Here is a 17,575-nt window from a genome sequence, read left to right as displayed (position 1 = left end):
ATATAATTATAATAGATTTCGTTAATATATAAATTAATGAGTTATATGAGTGTAATTATAATAAATTATAAATTAACAAATCACGTTACGAGTCACATGAAGAATATTTGTCTTTTTTGAGGAGTTTTAGTGCATAATTTACAAAAATGAAGTATTTGCACTCAAACACCTAAATATTCAATCACTAATTTGTTGAAGTTTAATTAGATAAATTGAGGTATTATATTTATTTATAATAAAAATTAACTAATTTACATTGATTATAAATAAAATAAATTGACATAATTATACTGAATTTAATTAATATATAAATTGAGGAGTCACATTACGAGCCACGTGCGTAGCACGTAATGCAAAACTAGTATTCTAAAAAATAAGTTATAATTAAATTTATAAAAATCAATCGGTTTTTATGGTTCAACCAGTTTATTGATTTACCTATTTATAGAGATTTCTTTTTCTTCAGTTCAACGCGGTTAAATTATATTTATAATTTTTAAGAGAAGCGTGCAGTCAAATTAATTGAATGAATCGGTCCGTCTCTTAATAACAAAAAAATCTAAATTGATTACATTCATGTATACATCATGTAACGTCATAGTTTAAATCCCAACATATTCCCCAAAATTCTTGATGTACCAATAAGAAATTATATAAAAAAAATGGAAATCAACAAGATCAACAAGGGTGATTCTGCTAATTAAAATTATTCAGGTAGTGGAAAATTGATTATCTGGGAGCTGGGGCTAAGGAACCATTAGATAAATCAGGACTCTGAATATCAAGAAAGCTTGTGAGTAAAGTTTTTCTTGAAGATTGTCCTTTGGAGCTGCTGCTACCGCTAAGTTTTTCGGTTCCTTCGGTTACTTTTTCAATCTTGATAGCTTCTTGTATTGCCATTATCACTTCGTGCATTCTTGGCCTAGAAGTTGCTCGTTGTTCGACACATTGAATCGCTACTTCAGCTACTCTCCAAATCGATTCTATTTTCGCGTTTCCGATCACAAATTCGTCCACAATGCTTATTACATCGCCTTTTCGAATCAATGCCCTTGCCTACAAGATAACATATCATGTCGATTAGTCCGTGATGATAACAACATTTAGTATATCTGGATGAAAAATACTCGTTCTAGAGGGTGTAATCGAGTTGAGTCAGGTTAAAGCACAGTCAAGATCTAGTTTGACTTGATTTACAATTCAAATTTTCTAACTCGATTCAAATTCAATTGAGTTTTATTTAGAAGTTCAAGTTCGACCTCGGTAAAAATAATTGAGAATCAAACTCGACTCGACTTGATTATCTTTATATTGAACTATGTTGATAAGCTAAATGACGGGATGCTTTTAAAAAAATGGAAACTTCAAGCATACACACCCAATGCACAATGTTCAATTCAGCTCCAAAATCCTCTGCTGATACCGGCCTTTTACCGGAGATCAATTCGAGAAGAACAACTCCGAAACTGTAGACATCGCTTTTTTCAGTCAACTGCTGATTAGCATAGTACCTGTTATATCGATTTGTCAATCACATACAACAAGAAATTAACAAGTAATTAAGTATGCAAAAACCTGACAAATTTAGCTTACTCAGGATCCAAATAACCGACTGTTCCTCGCGCTACGCTTGAAATGTGAGTCAGATCGTCTTCAGTTTGTCTCGAGAGCCCGAAATCCGAAACTTTTGCTCTCATATTGATGTCTAGAAGAATGTTGCTTGTTTTTACGTCACGGTGTATGATACTGGGGTTGCATCCAGTATGCAGATATTCAAGTCCTGCAAAACATCTAAACTCATGTTCTGAAAATTGACACATTTGGTCTAATTGATACATAAAAATTAATTTTTGTGTTAACTAGCAATTGCGTCTATGTTCAAGGGAAAATTAATGGGTAATTGATCTTGAGGGTACTTAAATTTTTGTTTTATTTTTTTTATTTACCTAACTTTAAATTTTATTTTTGGTTATCATACTTTATTTAAGGTTTTTCGGCCAAAATATTTATATGGCAGCTAGATTTTGTCACGTGGTGTTTAAGTTCTAACCTTTCGCGGCATCTTCAGCAATTTGTAGTCGAGCTAGCCAATCCAATCGTTTCTTGTTGTCTAATCCTAATAGAGATCACAAAATTTGATTTCAATTAAAAATGATAACATCAATAGAAAACAAATTTGAGAGAGATTAATTTATGCAGACCATGAATGTGATCTCGTAAAGTTCCGTTATGCATATATTCGTAAACAAGAATGCGTCGGTCTTCTTCTTCGCAGAATCCGATTAATGGAACCAAGTTTCTGTGATGAATTCTCGACAACAGGGAAACCTGCAGGAGATCTTAGTAATGTCATACACGGACTATTTTTTTTTTTCCAATTCAGAACACTGAATAATTTTCCGATAAAAAAATGTTGGTGTGGATGCTAGAACAAAGGATTTTCTGGTGTCCACGTCGGCATTTTCTATTAAAAAAATTATTCAGTGTTCTACTTTATATAAAATCAATGGTTTGTGTCTAATATTTTCAAAATTGAAAGTTCATATTATAATCACAGCACGCTAAAGATTGTGATTTAATTTACAGTTAATCATTCTTTATAAATATATAGTAGTATAAAAAAAATAAAGTAGATTAACTAAATCTTGATTAGACTCAAGAGCTTGTGTAACCTAGTGTCTTGCTGCTCGAATTAACTCAACAGCTGACTCGAGCAGCTCAAACTCGAGCTCGACTCAAACATTAAACAGTTAATGTTGAATGTTTTTCAACTCAATCCAATCCCGGGTAGGTCGCGAGTTAGCTCGAGTATATGTAGTTGTTCATATGAATAAGACATTTACCTCAGTCACAAACTGTTGTGTTAAATGAGTACATGAATCGGCCATTATTTTGACAGCAATTTCTTTCCCATCTTTCATTTGTCCATAAAAAACACTCCCAAAACTTCCTCTCCCAATTTTCTTGGAAAAGCTATTAGTAGCTTCTTCAAGCTCGGAAAATGTAATATAGTACGAAACACTTTCATCCATCAGATGCCAACCCCGAGCCATCGAATTACCAGTCGAAGGTTTCGTACTAGAACGCATAGAATTTCCTGCACAACATAATGTATGTAAGGAAACTGCAGAGTACACTGCAAAATAAGTAAAAAGAAGGGGTAATTTTAAATAAATTTATACACTATATTTTTTTTTTTTAATTTGATTACGAACTTTTAGTCATTTATAAACAGGAAGTTGCATTTTTTCTCAATTCAATACATATGCTGACGTGACATCCACTCATTGACGTGAATTTACTAAGGTGGAAGTCATTTTTGGCAGTCACGTCAACATATTATGACCTCGTGTATCGAATTAAGACAAAATATAACTTACTGCATACAATTGATACATTTCAAGATTCGTGATTAAATTGAAAAAACATGTATAGTTTATTAATTTAATTAACATTAATCCTAACAAAATCAAGTTATAAGTACCTTTGTCATTGATTTTCTGATGATTAGTCTTCTTTTTAACTCTATGAAGATATACTAAAGTTCCGAACAGAAGAAGTAATAGGATTGCAAGTATGCCAATTGAGGTTCCGAGAATCAACTTGAAATGCATCTTTTTAGGTACCTCTTTATGTAGTCCCGGATTATCCCCGTAGCTGCAACATAAGCATATAGATCGTTTGTCTCATACCATTATATCGGAATGACAAAACTAAAAACGATGAAATAATACTTTTTACAAGAAATATATTATAAATTTAAAGTTTCGGAGTGTCAAAAGCATTTCCGGAGAAGGAAATGGAATGCTGAAACATAGGACGTGACACGTCTTTGTGCAATATAGGCTACAAATATAAAATTTTGGAGTTTTAGAAGCATTTTCGGAAATAGAAACGAATGTCGTCAAAAAATAGCACTCAGACAAGTTTTTATGCAAAGTTTGTATTGTAGATGAAGATGTAACATAGGAACATACTCACTTAATTTTTACTTTCCCAGTTAGCAATGCTGGTGGTAATTTCCCAGTGAAGGAGTTGTTCTGTATATACCTGTCACAGTTGTTTAGGCAGACTTATTTTTGGTATATGATCAGATATTCGATAAAGTACGAACTGCAAATCTGTTTTTCGTCTAAGAATTAAAACCGAAGTGGTACTTACAGTTCCTGTAAGTTTGGCAGATTACCAAGGTACTTAGGTAATGAACCAGACAGTTTATTGTTCTCGAGATGCCTGCATTCGCATTTAACATAGCAGAAAACAGGTCAGTCGGTTACTTTTTGTTGTAAGAAAGAAAAAATACAGCATTATTAAGTATAGAACTTACACAATTTTCAAATTAATTAGATTGCTTATATCTGGTAGCTGTCCTGTCAGGAAGTTATCGTTCAACCACCTAAGAAATTGTAACGGAACATGATCGATATGGATCAACAAGTATAAACTATGCTACACGAAAACAGAAACGCTGAAATGGACAACAGAGGAATTATATTTTTATAAGAATAAGTTATAAATGTAAAGTTTCGGAGTTTTATAAGCATTTTAGGACCGAAACTTAAAATCCACAAGTTTCCGTGCATCAAATAGTATAAGCATAGATATACTTACAGCTCTGATAATTCCTCCATGTTATTAATCTCTGGTGGAATCTCCCCTTCCAAATTCTTTCTTGACAATGCACTATTTATCAGATTAGTTCAATTCAATTATAGTACTTTTTCAAAAATCAATCAAGATTTTTATTAAAATGGCTTGAAATGTTAATAACTAAATAAATAGAACTAACATTTTTGTGATTCTTGGTGAAGATTTAAAGCTGCAATTCACCCAATTCCACTCTACTGGGACGCAAGGATCACCTCCGTTCATCGAAGAATCTCCGGTGGACATGGAACGAAAGAAATTCAGAACACTCACTGCCAATAGTACAGTTGAATCCATAGTTATTCATATGCAAGTACATTCTTTCACATACATGTTTTATAGAAGCTCATGATCTTACCATCTTGGATATTAGTCTTCGTCTCAATCTTCAGATACTTACTAATCTCGATTGCATTTAATAGCGGTCCTCGAGTAGAGTCACGGGTTTTAACAAACGAAAACGACATAACGAAATCCAAAGTCACATTCATATAACTTGGCTCATACAGTCTGTGACTCCCATTTGCATTTTCTGCAATGTTTACAACTGCATTGCTATAGTCATAGATGTATGGTGTTGCCAGTTTAAATTTTCTAGTCTCGTTTGATTCTAACTCTTCGATTTCTGCAAAATACGCATAAGCGCGAGCATTCGCAGGAAAATCTTCGAGGTTCAGTCTGTAGCTAAGCATTCCTTCCGTGCCAACAACAGCTGTTTGCATAACTTTGACAGGAGGGTATTCTCTTGTCTGAATATCTATATTCTCTGAGGTATTGATTCTAACTGTTCCCGAAGCCACCCCTACTAGAAAATTTTGTCTCTTTACTAAATCTGAATCCCAAATTCTGTCGTAGGGGTCATCCGGGTACCTGCAAAAATAATATCATCTATGCAGCACGGAAACAAAAACGCTGAAATAGAAAATGCCGAAACGGGAACCATTTTACAAGAATAAGTTATAGGGGTATTTTCTATTAAAACCCCAATCTTTCATCTTATTAGCGATTGAAGCTCGTCATATGAAAATTGGCATCCCCGCCTCACCTTTCATATTTTTTACACTTTTTGACCCAAAGCATTCTTGTTTAACCAAATGTCTTTTGTACCAGTTTTTAATGAATGAAACGACACTAGATAATATGACGTGAGGCCAATTTCAAATGTCATGCTTACATCGCTAAAAAGATGCAATATTGGACTTCTATTTGCAAATAACCTAATTTATAAATATAGAGTTTCGTAGTTTTAGAACAAAATATCAAAACTAGGACTCGAAAAGTTTCCGTGCAACATAGAGTAGCATCAATCTACGAATTTCATTTATACGAGCTTACCTTATTTCATTTTCATCCGGTGCACCAAAATTGACTCTAGCAGCTAACTTCAAGAAGAAACTACCTTCATAATCAGTTGCATACATAGAAAGATTGAGAGGTCTAAGCTCGAGAGTAGACATAAATGGATAGCCAGTCGTAGCGCAACACACGCAAACATCGATAGAGCTCGAAGGAGCCCTAATGATCATTTCTTTAACATAAACTCTTGATCCTTCCAATACTGTCACAGTTGACCACTTAGTTGCATCCAAGTAAAGATCAAATTTTGGAAATGAATCTTCATTTTCCAAGCTACCATATTGAAATGTTGCACGAACAATGTACCGCCTTCTCTCTTTCGTCGAAAGATTGTAGCAATACTTGTTGCTATCTATCGGAAAGTCTCGTCGTTGTCGATATTGTATAGAGTTTGCATTTGGATCCTTTACTTCTACTGATTTTCCATTGCTCATCATACCAATATCCGAAATCCATTCTAGCCCGGTTTTTGGATCGGTATAATTACTTGTACTTCCACAGTCTATACTAATAAATTCTGCATATATGGACAGAACATAACATATTTGAGCAACTTAATCAAGAACAGAATAAAAAGAAAATCAAGAATCACATACCTGTAACTTGACACACAACAGAAGAACCAAAGAAAAGAAAAATAAGAAGAAACAAATGAGAATTTAAAGCCATTCAAGAACAAGATTGACAAATTAATCTTTTTGATATATATATGAAATTATTTGTTGTATAGTTTTGTATGTATTTTCATTTGATTGATGATAAAAACAGAATTTTGCTACTATATGTCAAATTCAGCATCTAAAAATATCCACTATACTACTTGCTTTTTCACTTTAAATACTCTTTTGCTTTTAAATTTTTAATATTTTGGTTTTGTTTTTTTAATTGATGGATTAGTTTGTGCAATGTTCATTCACAGGTTGCATATTTTTTTAATTTAAATTTGGAATCTGCTTTTTCCCAAAGAAAATAAAAGATTTTCATGTAATTTTACTTTATTTCTTTTGGAAAAGAGGTGTATGCATGACACTAGAAAACCTAGATATAAAGTGAGAAGAGAATATCAACTTTATAAGTTGTTTATCTTTTTGTCCAAAAGCAGAAAATGAAGCAGCTTAGCAAAACAAACTATGGAGTGGACCAGTTCATAACAAATTTTTTTCTTATTTGTAAATAAAAGCTCAATCTTTTATATTTTTTAGCAATTTAAGCACGATATTTGAAAATTGTTTTATGCTTGTATTTTTCTAAAATTTGTCATTTCGGCATAATTTCAATTCAATGAGGAGTTTTTCGGTCAAATTATGCATGCATGTCATTTTTTTATGCAAAAAAAGTAAAATTAGGCTAGCATGTGTATTTTCTGCCGGTAAACCTCCCATTTAATTGTAATTAAAGTTTAGTAATCAAATGAAAAAAAGACATCAAAGTTTAGTAATCTAAATGAGAAATTAAAGTTTAGTCACTAAAATGAAATATAGCTATAGTTTGGATACTTATTTCTAGTGTCTATTATCCTAAAATTCAATAAATAATCCTTTTAAAAAATTATTTCAATTTTTTAATCAGTTCTGATCAATCTCTCCCAATCTATAAACCAACTATGAGCTAAATATGCTGAGACCTTTATTGTTATAGTTTTACTTGAATTCATTCCTAACATCTTACATTCCTGATTTTTCACTTAATATTAAATATTTATTAATCGAATTTATAAATGGATTTTAAGATAAATTAATGTACAATTTACAATAAACACTCCATTCATCACTAATGTATGACCTTTCTAGCAAAATCAATATCATCTAATTTGTTACAATATCAAGACTCACATTTATAGTATGAAAAGTAATTTTTAAAGCTTACAAGTCTTACATGAGTATTATCATGAACAAAGTTAAATTTTATAATTCTGTTAAATAAGTAAAACTCCATAATTATTTGTTTTTTTTTAAATGTTAATTTTGAATTAAAAAAGTTACTTTTGCTATAAATAGATTATTAAATTGAGAAGAAATGAAGCACATGATATAGGGATAAAATAATTAGGGGATTAAGAAAGAAACATTGGCCATGCAAAAAGCATCAGTATTCAGTAAAGAAGGAGAAAGAGACAGCATTATCACTAAAACACTACTTAATTATACATTACTTTAATTTACTTTTGCTTTACAAAACACAAAATCTACTTTTATGTCCCTATGGATCAACTTGTCTTGGCTTTGCTATTATATGTTTTCAGTGCATTTTTTATTTTTACCCTGTTAAATAATTATCTTAAATAGTTCTCCAATTGATATATTAGGTGTTCTATTTTAATGATATGTTCATTTATGAAATATTTTTTATTTAAAAGTTATCTTTTTAATTATTTTAATTCACATTTTATTTTTAGAAAAATGGGATGTACACACACACACACACACACACACACACACACACACATATATATATATATATATATATATAATTTATTAAATTTTTTAAAACAATCATATAGAATTTTACAAAAATATTGGATTAGAGGGAGTATATTATTTTATATATTGAATATTGTATATAAAATTAAAATTATTTTGAATATTGTGTGGTAAATATTATCAGGGGCGGATCTGCCCTTAGGCTAGGGTAGGCTTCAGCCAGGGCTGCTGCTGGAGAATCAAAGAGTTAGATGAGGTCCGGTCGGAGATCAATGGTTCACTACTACTGCACTGTAAAATACGTCTTTCCATTTTAGCCCGGGCTGAGAAGGAACACAATCCATGTTTCAATCTGCATTCCCTTTTTAAAGTATTAAGGACCAAACTTTTGTTAAAACAATCTCAGCCTCTCATCTACATAAAATGGCCCATGTTTGTTAAAATCAACTACTGTTTTATTTGATGATCCATGAATTTCACATGAACCGGGTCTAGGTTAGAATCTCCCGATTATTTTTATAACTTTCTCTTAATTTTCCAAAACTTTTCTAATTCTCATTTGTTAGCAAATTTTTAGTTTAGTTAATTTTTAAAAATCTCAAAATTTATTCATTATTTTCACAATTTGTTAAATTTCAAAATCTAAATATTTTAATTTCCAATTTTTTAAACTTAAAGTAAAATCTTCAAATAATAATTAGTGATTCTAATAATTTCCTAAATTTATTCTTTCAAATTATTTAGTGTATAAATTTTGGGTAATTTTTTTTATATAGTTTATCGATAAAAAATAATTTAGTTTAACAATTTGCATAATAATATCCTAACCTCTAATTTTTTACCTCTAACAATTTTTCAATTTTTTTCTCTTTTAAAATTGCATGTCAAATAGCCCTGGCTGAAAAAAAATCCTTGATCCGCCGCGCTGAATATTATATTGTCAAATATTATGAGATAGAGATAGTATTTGTTGATGATGCTTTTCTCAATCAAGATCAGTATGGTCCCCCATTTCAATGCTAATTGATTTATCATGAATTAATTAAATAGATTCAAAAAAATGAACTAATTAATAGAACATTATACAAAAACTTGCCAATTTCTAGATAAAATCATGGTTTCAGCTCATAAAAAATAACAATTGTATGTTATTTTTTGAACAAAAGATAAATTCATCCTCCCAATTTGATACGAAGTATATTGTTAGAAAACTCAATCAAAAAATCTTCTCCTCCAATCGCACTTCCATACGCGATATACACGCTCCATTAAGAAATGGAGAATTTTTTTAAATAATCTTTAAATTTATTTGACTTTTTAAATTAGCATTTACTATTAATTTTCAATATTTAAAAATTAAAATATCGTATAATTTTAAATAAAAAATATAGAGATTTTTTTACGGTTTTTTTTTTCATTTTCTTTTTTATTGGTCAGTGTCGCATCTCTTCTTCTTCATCCATCACCACCACACTTTTCTATTCAATTATGGCTGTCATCGTTCTCAATCCAGTTGCCGCCTCACTGCTCCCAACCCCAGTCGTTGCCTCGTCGTCCTTAATTCCATCATTTTATCCACCACATAGCCTCTAGATTAAAAAATTGTCTGCTTGGTTTAAGGACAAGAAACGATGATGCTCATTTTATCCACCACATAGCCTCTAGACGAACAACGTTACAACGGACAATGAACAGTAGAGGCAGCAAATGGCATTTGGAGTTAAAAACTAAGTTTTAGTAAGAATTAAATTATTAGGATTAATGAGGATTAATAAAACTATTACGTGCTAAATTAAGGAGGTGAATTGATTATTTGTTGGTCATTTTTTAGCAGAAAGTGGAATTTATGTCAAATATTGCATTCTTAACATTAGTCTAACCTTAATGCGGCACTGATATTAGAGGATGTCATAACAGAGAATCATTTCACCCCATGAATTTGGCACGGAATATCAAAAAAGTCATTTTGGAGACTTCTAGACCAAACAGATTTACAACTTGGTAAATCGTATCAAAACTTTCAAAGAGAGTGGGTATAACCATCCCCTCCCCTAAGTTATGTAAAACCAGATCAATTCACCCCTCCATTCTCATCCAAAACCGTTCCATTCTGACCGCCAATACCGACCACTGCCACCGGATAAAAGTTATGGCAGCCACCACTGAAGAGCAAACCCATTCTTCACCGGTGAAGAGGAGCAAACCCATCTATATAAGGAGGAGTAGACCCAGATAGGTCTGCTCTTCACCGTGGCTGCCGTAATTTTTTTCCGGAGACGTTGGTCGGTAGCGGCATATCAGTGATATGGAGGGATTAAAGAAGTATAATATAATGTCTTTTCTGATGTTTAGTGTCAAATTCAGAAGGTAAAATGATATCATGTGAACGAGAAGCAAAATTGTACATTGTCCGCACACCCCTTTCATGATTTCATACTTTTTTGGAGTGGCTTGTAAAGTGTAATTGCCAAGACTTTCAAAACTTGGGCTTTTCATGTTCTTGGCCCATATCTTCTTTAAATTAACTTTTAATGTTGTAGGATAACAAATGATTAATGGATAATAAAAGACTTAAGCAAAAATTTACCTTCCAATTTGGAAGCGATAATGAATTAACATATATTTTAAATTTATTATCAATTAGTCATAAGTTTGATTTTTTTATCGATGTTTCGCATTTTAGCATTAATAATTATTATCGGAATATCCAACATGCAACGAAATCAAATATACAAATGGGATAAATAGATAAAAAAAATCTAATTTACAATTAAATTAACAATAAAATTAAAACATGTACTAATTAACCATTATTTACAAGTTTTACAAGTTGAAAAAAAAGCTTACTGCTTAAGTCGAAAATAAAATAACCAAGTAATTAAGAAAGAGGATACAAAGCAAATTTGTTTATGGGTCGGGTCTGGACGAGCTTAATCGGGTTTGATTTTTATTAAGGCAAACACAAGCCCAGCCCGAATTCGGTTCGGCCTTTATATATACTATCTAGGTCTGACTCTAATACATTATTTTTACGGATTCGGGCCGGATTTAGACGAGCCTACATTGATTTTTTATAATATTAAAAGTCTAAAACCATTCATAAAAAAATGGGTTTCATTCGGGTTTGGACTGGATGCTAGACAAAAAAATTGATGTCCAAATCCGGATCTATGCAGACAGACTGAGTATCTAAATCCATGAATAGGTCTAATATAAAATAAAAGAAGTCAACAATGAAATAATTGCAAACACAGATTAGCAGCCATTTTAGATCACACTAATAGATATTTAAGTATTATTTTTAATAATTTAATTACTAATTAACAATGATGAAGGCTGAGACAAGTAAAATAAACATCTGAATTAGGCAAACAAAACAAGGCATCCCTTTCTTTTCTTCAACTATTCAAGAAAAAAGAGTTCAACACCAAGCTAAGCTTCATCTTTCTAAACTTTTATCTTTCCCTAACCAAAACAAAAAAAGTTTCAATCTTTATTTTCTAAACATTCTCTCAAACAAAACCCAAAAAAAGTAAAATCTTTACAATTTAGCCCTTTTCTTTTCATAATTCTCTCTATTGTCTCCTATTTTGTTATCAAAACTATAACATATAATAAAGTCATATAAATGTGGCAAAAACAGCCAAATTGTAATAACTCATCATCCTTTAGAGAGTCTCTTAAAGTTCTTGAAGCTGATGTACAACATGCTAATACCCTGTAAGTTCTTCATTTTTCTCTGTTTTTTTTGTCTTAATTCTGTGAAAAAGTTTTGTTTTTGATTAACTTTGATGCAGTAATTCTGTTATTTTCCTGTTTATGTTATCTGGGTATGTGTAATTTATCCAGTTTGTGGTAGGTAAAGTTGTACTTGTAATGAACAAAAATATAAAAAAAAGTTGGTAAAGTTTGAAAATTGGGAAATTTCTGAAAATATGAGGTGTAAATTTGAAGGAACAATAGAAAAGTTGGTGAGTTTCGATATGCATTTTTGGTTTCTTTATATAGTTGACTTCAATTATGCTTTCTTGATGCTGTTATGTTGAAATGTTAACTGGCAGTGGCACTTGTTCACCGGCGGAACCAGGATTTTTTTGCAGCCCGAACTTAACCTCCATTGAATTTACTACAAATTTACTGATATTTTTAAAAAAATTGCCTTTACTTTTTAAAAAAATTTGGTCCCGGCCTGGGCTGGAGCCTACCCTCGCCTTAGGGTAGTTCCGCCCCTTTACGTGTTCATCTATGTTGTACAGAAACCACCAGAAACTTCTCGGGTGCTACATTTTGGTGTTTCCTTTCTATTTCTGAAAATGTTGAAACTCTATTTTTATAATCTATTCTTGTAAAATGTCATTTCCGCGTTTTTCGTTTTGGTATTTCTCTTTTGCTGTTTCTGTGCTACATAGGTGTTCATCTCTTAAGTGGGGTGCTGGGTTGGATTTGTAGGGCAGCTGCTATCCCGGGAGATTATGGCGGGGATCGCGTGCAAATGAAAATATCTTATAGCCCTCTTGCCCCATTCATTCTATTTTTGGTTGAATGGATGGATTATAGTTGTACAGATGCACTCCCTAGTTATTTAGGCCTTCTTCACATCCTTGTCTACAAGGTCAGTTTGATGGTTGATATATACAATCGTCTCCGGATTTGCATCTTATAACCAAAAATAAGCTCGGTTATTCAGGTTTATGTTGATGGAATGCCAACATTGTCATCTAAGGATAGGAGGGCCACTCTAAGAGAATTTTACGGTCTGTTCCTCGAAAGAATTATCATAATAACTTGTTTTTGCGATCTTTATTCGTTTTTCTTGGTTTTTAAATGCATTCAGTTGTACCATTCTTGCAGCTACTATATATCCTTCACTTAGACTGCTTGAAGGAGAGTTTACTGAATTTGGAGATAACCCTAGTAAAAGCCAAGGGACTGAAGTATGGAGCAGAAAGAGAGTGGACGATAAGAGGAAGCGATCTGATCATGAATTCGAGAGAGATGATGAATGTGGAATATGTATGGAAGATAGCGCAAGGATGGTCCTCCCTAACTGTGGGCACTCCTTGTGCATTAGCTGCTTTCGCGACTGGTACCTTCTTTTCTAAAATCTTTCTTTGGTATGTTCGTTAAAAAAACACTTGTATATATGCATGTTAAGCTAGCACGGAGATGGATATGCTGAAACGAGAATCACCAAAGTGAAAAATAGAAAAACGACACTTTTTTAAATAAAAATAGGTTATAAATGTAGCGTTTTGGAGTTTCAAAAGTATTTCTGGAATGAAAATGAGACACCGAAACCTGAACTTAGTTGTCGCGCAACATAGATACTAAGTAATGACCAGCTACTATTCCGATTTGTATTCTTTCAAATGTATGTGCATTTTTGACAGGAACACGAGATCTCAGTCCTGCCCTTTTTGTCGAGGCAGCCTTAAGAGAACTAACTCTTTAGATTTATGGGTTCTCATTAACAACAGTGATAAAATCGACACGGTTACTCTTGCAAGAGAGAACCTGAGGCGTTTCTACATTTACATTGAGAAACTGCCTCTTTTGATGCCCGAGACTCACGCCATTCTGTTGGATTACATGATCTGACGTACAGAGTAAGAATGTAATCAACCGTAGTTATCGCTAACCACCCATTGTTGTTTGTACATAGAGCATAATGTCGATAGTGCTCGATCCCATCCGATGTGGCTGGTTGAGCAGATGTTTCATGTTAGCTGTATATAATAACTTAATGATAAGCAGGCGATTCTCGTCAGAGACACGGAGTTGCTGGCACAAAAGAAAACACTAAGCACCCGCAGGAAGCGAGTGCTGTAAATGAAAGAAAGATGATAGATAATATATGATTGGCATTCAACTCGGCTTTTTGAACCCGAGTGTCGGAATGGAATTATCTGGAAACTTGCGTGATCGAGTTTCTGCTTACTGTCTAATGTTAAATGATGAATATTGTGAATTAAATGTATTTCTATGATATACTTAAATTACGACACTATCTCTACTGAAGTGTCATTGTAATGTTGCTATTTTATATGATTAAAGGGTTCATTTAGTCACATCTCTTGTTTGGTTGGACTAAGGAAACAATGGCTGCATTTGACTGTAACATAATAAGGATAAAGGTTAAATTACGAACTTTAGCTGATTTGCAATTATAATAGAAATTTTGAAACTTGGCAACATCAATCACTAATTTTTTTTTGGCAAAATAGAACACCAAGTTAAGAAAAACGGATACGTGGATATTATAATATATAGCCACGTCAGCACTTTTCTTATTACATGATTGGTCGGCGTTTTAATTTGCCAAAAAATGAAAGTTCGTAATTGACATTGTCAGGTTTTAAGATTCGTATTGTGATTGTAATTATGCTAAATTTCGTGATTTAATTTGCAATTAACCCTAAGGATAACCAGTTTACATATGCTTGCTTAAACATCACGTTTTATATCAAATCAGTACAAATGCATTCTTAATAACTGCAACTCCTTCTGATATGGCTTAACAAAAAAAATTAAATTTCAGAAAAACTGCTTATACTATGATTTCATTATGGTTTAATGAAAGTTCTCATGTAAAAAAAAAAAAAAAAAAAACTAATTATGGTGGAGAATTTGAAGTGATGCACAAGTTGCAGCAACCTTTTGTTTAAGTTTGCTTATGGACAAGGCTTTAGTTTGCCAGTTTGAAACAGAACAAAATAGAAGAGCTGGGCCAATTATGCTTAACACAGATATGGATCCCAAGAGGCTTTATAGATGATATAGTCAAACCTTTTATATTTAATATTTAATAAATTAATAATTTTTGAAAAATTAAAGTAATTTCATATTAAATTAGAGGAAAATTTGTAAGCAAAATAAAATATAAGTAATAGGTAAATTTTATGTACTTTTTTATTAAAAGCTCTTTTATGTTATGTTTCTTTATAATTCCTTTTTATTTGAAAATTAATTATATTGCTTGCATTATTTTATTAATTATTTTTAATTGTAAATATGCCAAAAATGGAAAGAACAATTTGGAACTAAAGTTCATACTAGAGACACCCCATTAATGGAAGCAATATTCCAATAACAAATTGATCAATGCTTATATATTACATTATTATTTACCATATGCTTTATGTGGTGGGAATAAATTTTAGAAATTTTATGAATATATCTATAAATAATAAATTTATGTGAAATGTATTTAACAATTTAATTAGAATTTTATTTTATTGATTTTTGAAAATTTAATGATATTAATTCATTTGTAATTAAAATTTAAGCAAGTGGAAGGATAGTTTTATTTCATTTTAAAAAAAATAGTAAAAAGTAAAAACCACAGTTTTGTTTTTGGAAGAATAGGCAGCTAAATATCAATAATCAAGCACCTGAAGGGTAATACTTAACGATTTTTTTTTATTTTCAGCAAATTTGGCGGCCAGTGAAAAATACCAAAATGTTCAACAAAGTGAAATTCAAGTCTCTATAAAATCTGGTGGCAATCCGACACCCATAAATTACACGTATAATAGCCAAATTAAAAACGGTATTCTTGTAAATATTAAATTTCAATTTTTTTTTGGTAATTTTGCAAATTTAATTTTTTTTATCTGAAATATCATGTGTTTTTATATTAAACGATATGGTTTTTTTTATTTAAAAATCAACGAATTAGCAATTTCATAAATTAATTATTTTTGAGAAATTAAATTTGTTCTATATTATATGTTGATAATTAATAAATTTCCATATTTTTTTTCAATCTATTGATTATTAGAGCAACTTATATAAAGAAAATTAAAATATAATTAATATGTACGGAAAAATATTTTTTTATTAAAAGATTTTTTTAAGTTTGTTTTTTAACTTCCTTTTTATTTGAAAATTAACTATACTACTTGTATTATTATATTAATTTAGTATTAAATATATGAAAGAAAAATGTGCCAAAAATGGAAAGAACAATTTGGGCTAAAGTTCAAGCTAGAGACACCCCATTCAAGGAAGCAATATTCCAATAACAAATTGCCCAATGCTTAATACTATTTACCATATGATTTGTTTGATGGGAATAAATTTTACAAATTATATGAATTAATCAATTAATAAATACTACTTATGTGTAGTAATATTTAACAATTTTATTATAATTAATTTTTGAAATTTTAAAATTTACTCATATTTAATATTTAATATTGAACAAATGGAAGGAGAATTTTAGTCCATTTAGAACAAATAATAAAAATTTAACAATAAAAATAAAATCCATAAAGGTAGGCAGGTAAATATCAATAATCAAGCATCATAGGAAAAGCATTAAGGGGAGAGAATTAAGTTAAAATATATTCTTTTTATATAAATATAAACAAAAATAATTAAAATAATATAAATAAAAGACAAAACCCACTTAAGTGAAGTTGCATGGAGTTCATCCTTTCAAAATTTGCTAGTCATCAATCATGCTCATCCTCTCTTTCATTTATTAAAAATTATATATAATTCTCTTTGACATAAAGTTGGTTTTAGTGGGCATTTTCCTTTTCGAGCCATTGAGTTTTTATTTTTTAAATCCCTTTTTTCTCCTACCCCACTCTCTAAAAGGATACCCTTTAAATTAATTATCATACTTTATGATGGATTAAAAAAATACCCAACTTAATCATTAATATCAAATCATCATCTAATTAGAACTCAATAATTAGCAAATTAATTGCATTTTACAATTAGTCCAATGAATTTTAGGATAAAAAGTGTTAAGAATCCACTATTTAAGTCCAATAAGTACTAAAGTTTGTTAATATAATATATATAAAAAGGTTTAATGATTCAAAATATTCAATATGTTTGCCTTCCTTTATCAATTATAAATAATTTTATTAATTGTATTAATTACAATTTGAACTAAGTTTTTAATTTAAATTATAATTAATTCTAAGTTAAATTAGTTGAATTTAATTTTGTTTACATGCCAAATATTGAGTGATTGTTTTTTTTTTCAATTTAATTAAATAAATTTGCTTCAACAATTTTTCATTCAACAACTTCCATCTGAGTACAATTATGTTTTACTATTTTAATTCAATTTTTTTTACTATAACTGAAATAAAATCCTTTAAATTAAGCTATAGTTAATAAAATTATTATTTTTA

The 17,575-nt window shown here is 30.6% G+C and overlaps 2 protein-coding genes across 3 annotated transcripts; one reads left to right on the top strand and one right to left on the bottom strand.

Moving 5' to 3' along the window:
- Window positions 1-543: 543 nt before the first annotated feature.
- LOC126655929 (probable LRR receptor-like serine/threonine-protein kinase At1g67720) lies at window positions 544-6,764 on the bottom strand. The gene is made up of 15 exons (XM_050350312.2): window positions 6,600-6,764; window positions 5,983-6,520; window positions 5,006-5,517; window positions 4,790-4,919; window positions 4,612-4,683; window positions 4,328-4,396; window positions 4,162-4,233; window positions 3,982-4,050; window positions 3,485-3,657; window positions 2,844-3,097; window positions 2,202-2,328; window positions 2,051-2,116; window positions 1,594-1,780; window positions 1,379-1,511; window positions 544-1,056 (listed from the first exon to the last, which is right to left on the bottom strand). Exons 1-15 carry the CDS (start codon window positions 6,670-6,672, stop codon window positions 730-732), a joined length of 2,802 nt encoding a protein of 933 aa, XP_050206269.1. The 5' UTR covers window positions 6,673-6,764; the 3' UTR covers window positions 544-729.
- A 5,020-nt stretch (window positions 6,765-11,784) lies between these two features.
- LOC126655941 (E3 ubiquitin-protein ligase AIRP2-like) lies at window positions 11,785-14,491 on the top strand. Of its 2 annotated transcripts, none has more exons than XM_050350350.1 (5): window positions 11,785-12,143; window positions 12,873-13,035; window positions 13,111-13,177; window positions 13,275-13,509; window positions 13,814-14,491. In XM_050350350.1, the coding sequence occupies exons 1-5, from the start codon at window positions 12,052-12,054 to the stop codon at window positions 14,019-14,021; spliced, it is 765 nt and encodes a 254-aa protein (XP_050206307.1). In that variant the 5' UTR covers window positions 11,785-12,051; the 3' UTR covers window positions 14,022-14,491. The 2 variants fall into 2 exon arrangements, with proteins under 2 accessions (XP_050206307.1, XP_050206310.1); XM_050350353.2 differs by having other exon boundaries at window positions 12,060-12,143; window positions 12,878-13,035.
- The last annotated feature ends 3,084 nt before the right edge of the window (window positions 14,492-17,575 follow it).

This window comes from Mercurialis annua, linkage group LG7 (assembly GCF_937616625.2).
Source record: "Mercurialis annua linkage group LG7, ddMerAnnu1.2, whole genome shotgun sequence".
NCBI classification, from domain to species: domain Eukaryota; kingdom Viridiplantae; phylum Streptophyta; class Magnoliopsida; order Malpighiales; family Euphorbiaceae; genus Mercurialis; species Mercurialis annua.
This window is presented reverse-complemented; position numbering and strand designations above follow the sequence as displayed.

Excerpts from the sequence above, each read along its gene's own strand:
- LOC126655941 (XM_050350350.1), top strand. The coding sequence starts at position 12,052 with ATGTGGCAAAAACAGCCAAATTGTAATAACTCATCATCCTTTAGAGAG. Across the intron at positions 12,144-12,872 it reads GTACAACATGCTAATACCCT|GGCAGCTGCTATCCCGGGAG; the intron begins GTAAGTTCTTCA and ends TTGGATTTGTAG. Across the intron at positions 13,036-13,110 it reads TTCACATCCTTGTCTACAAG|GTTTATGTTGATGGAATGCC; the intron begins GTCAGTTTGATG and ends TCGGTTATTCAG.
- LOC126655929 (XM_050350312.2), bottom strand. The coding sequence starts at position 6,672 with ATGGCTTTAAATTCTCATTTGTTTCTTCTTATTTTTCTTTTCTTTGGT. Across the intron at positions 4,234-4,327 it reads CTAATTAATTTGAAAATTGT|GCATCTCGAGAACAATAAAC; the intron begins GTAAGTTCTATA and ends ATGCGAATGCAG. Across the intron at positions 2,117-2,201 it reads TTTACGAGATCACATTCATG|GATTAGACAACAAGAAACGA; the intron begins GTCTGCATAAAT and ends GATCTCTATTAG.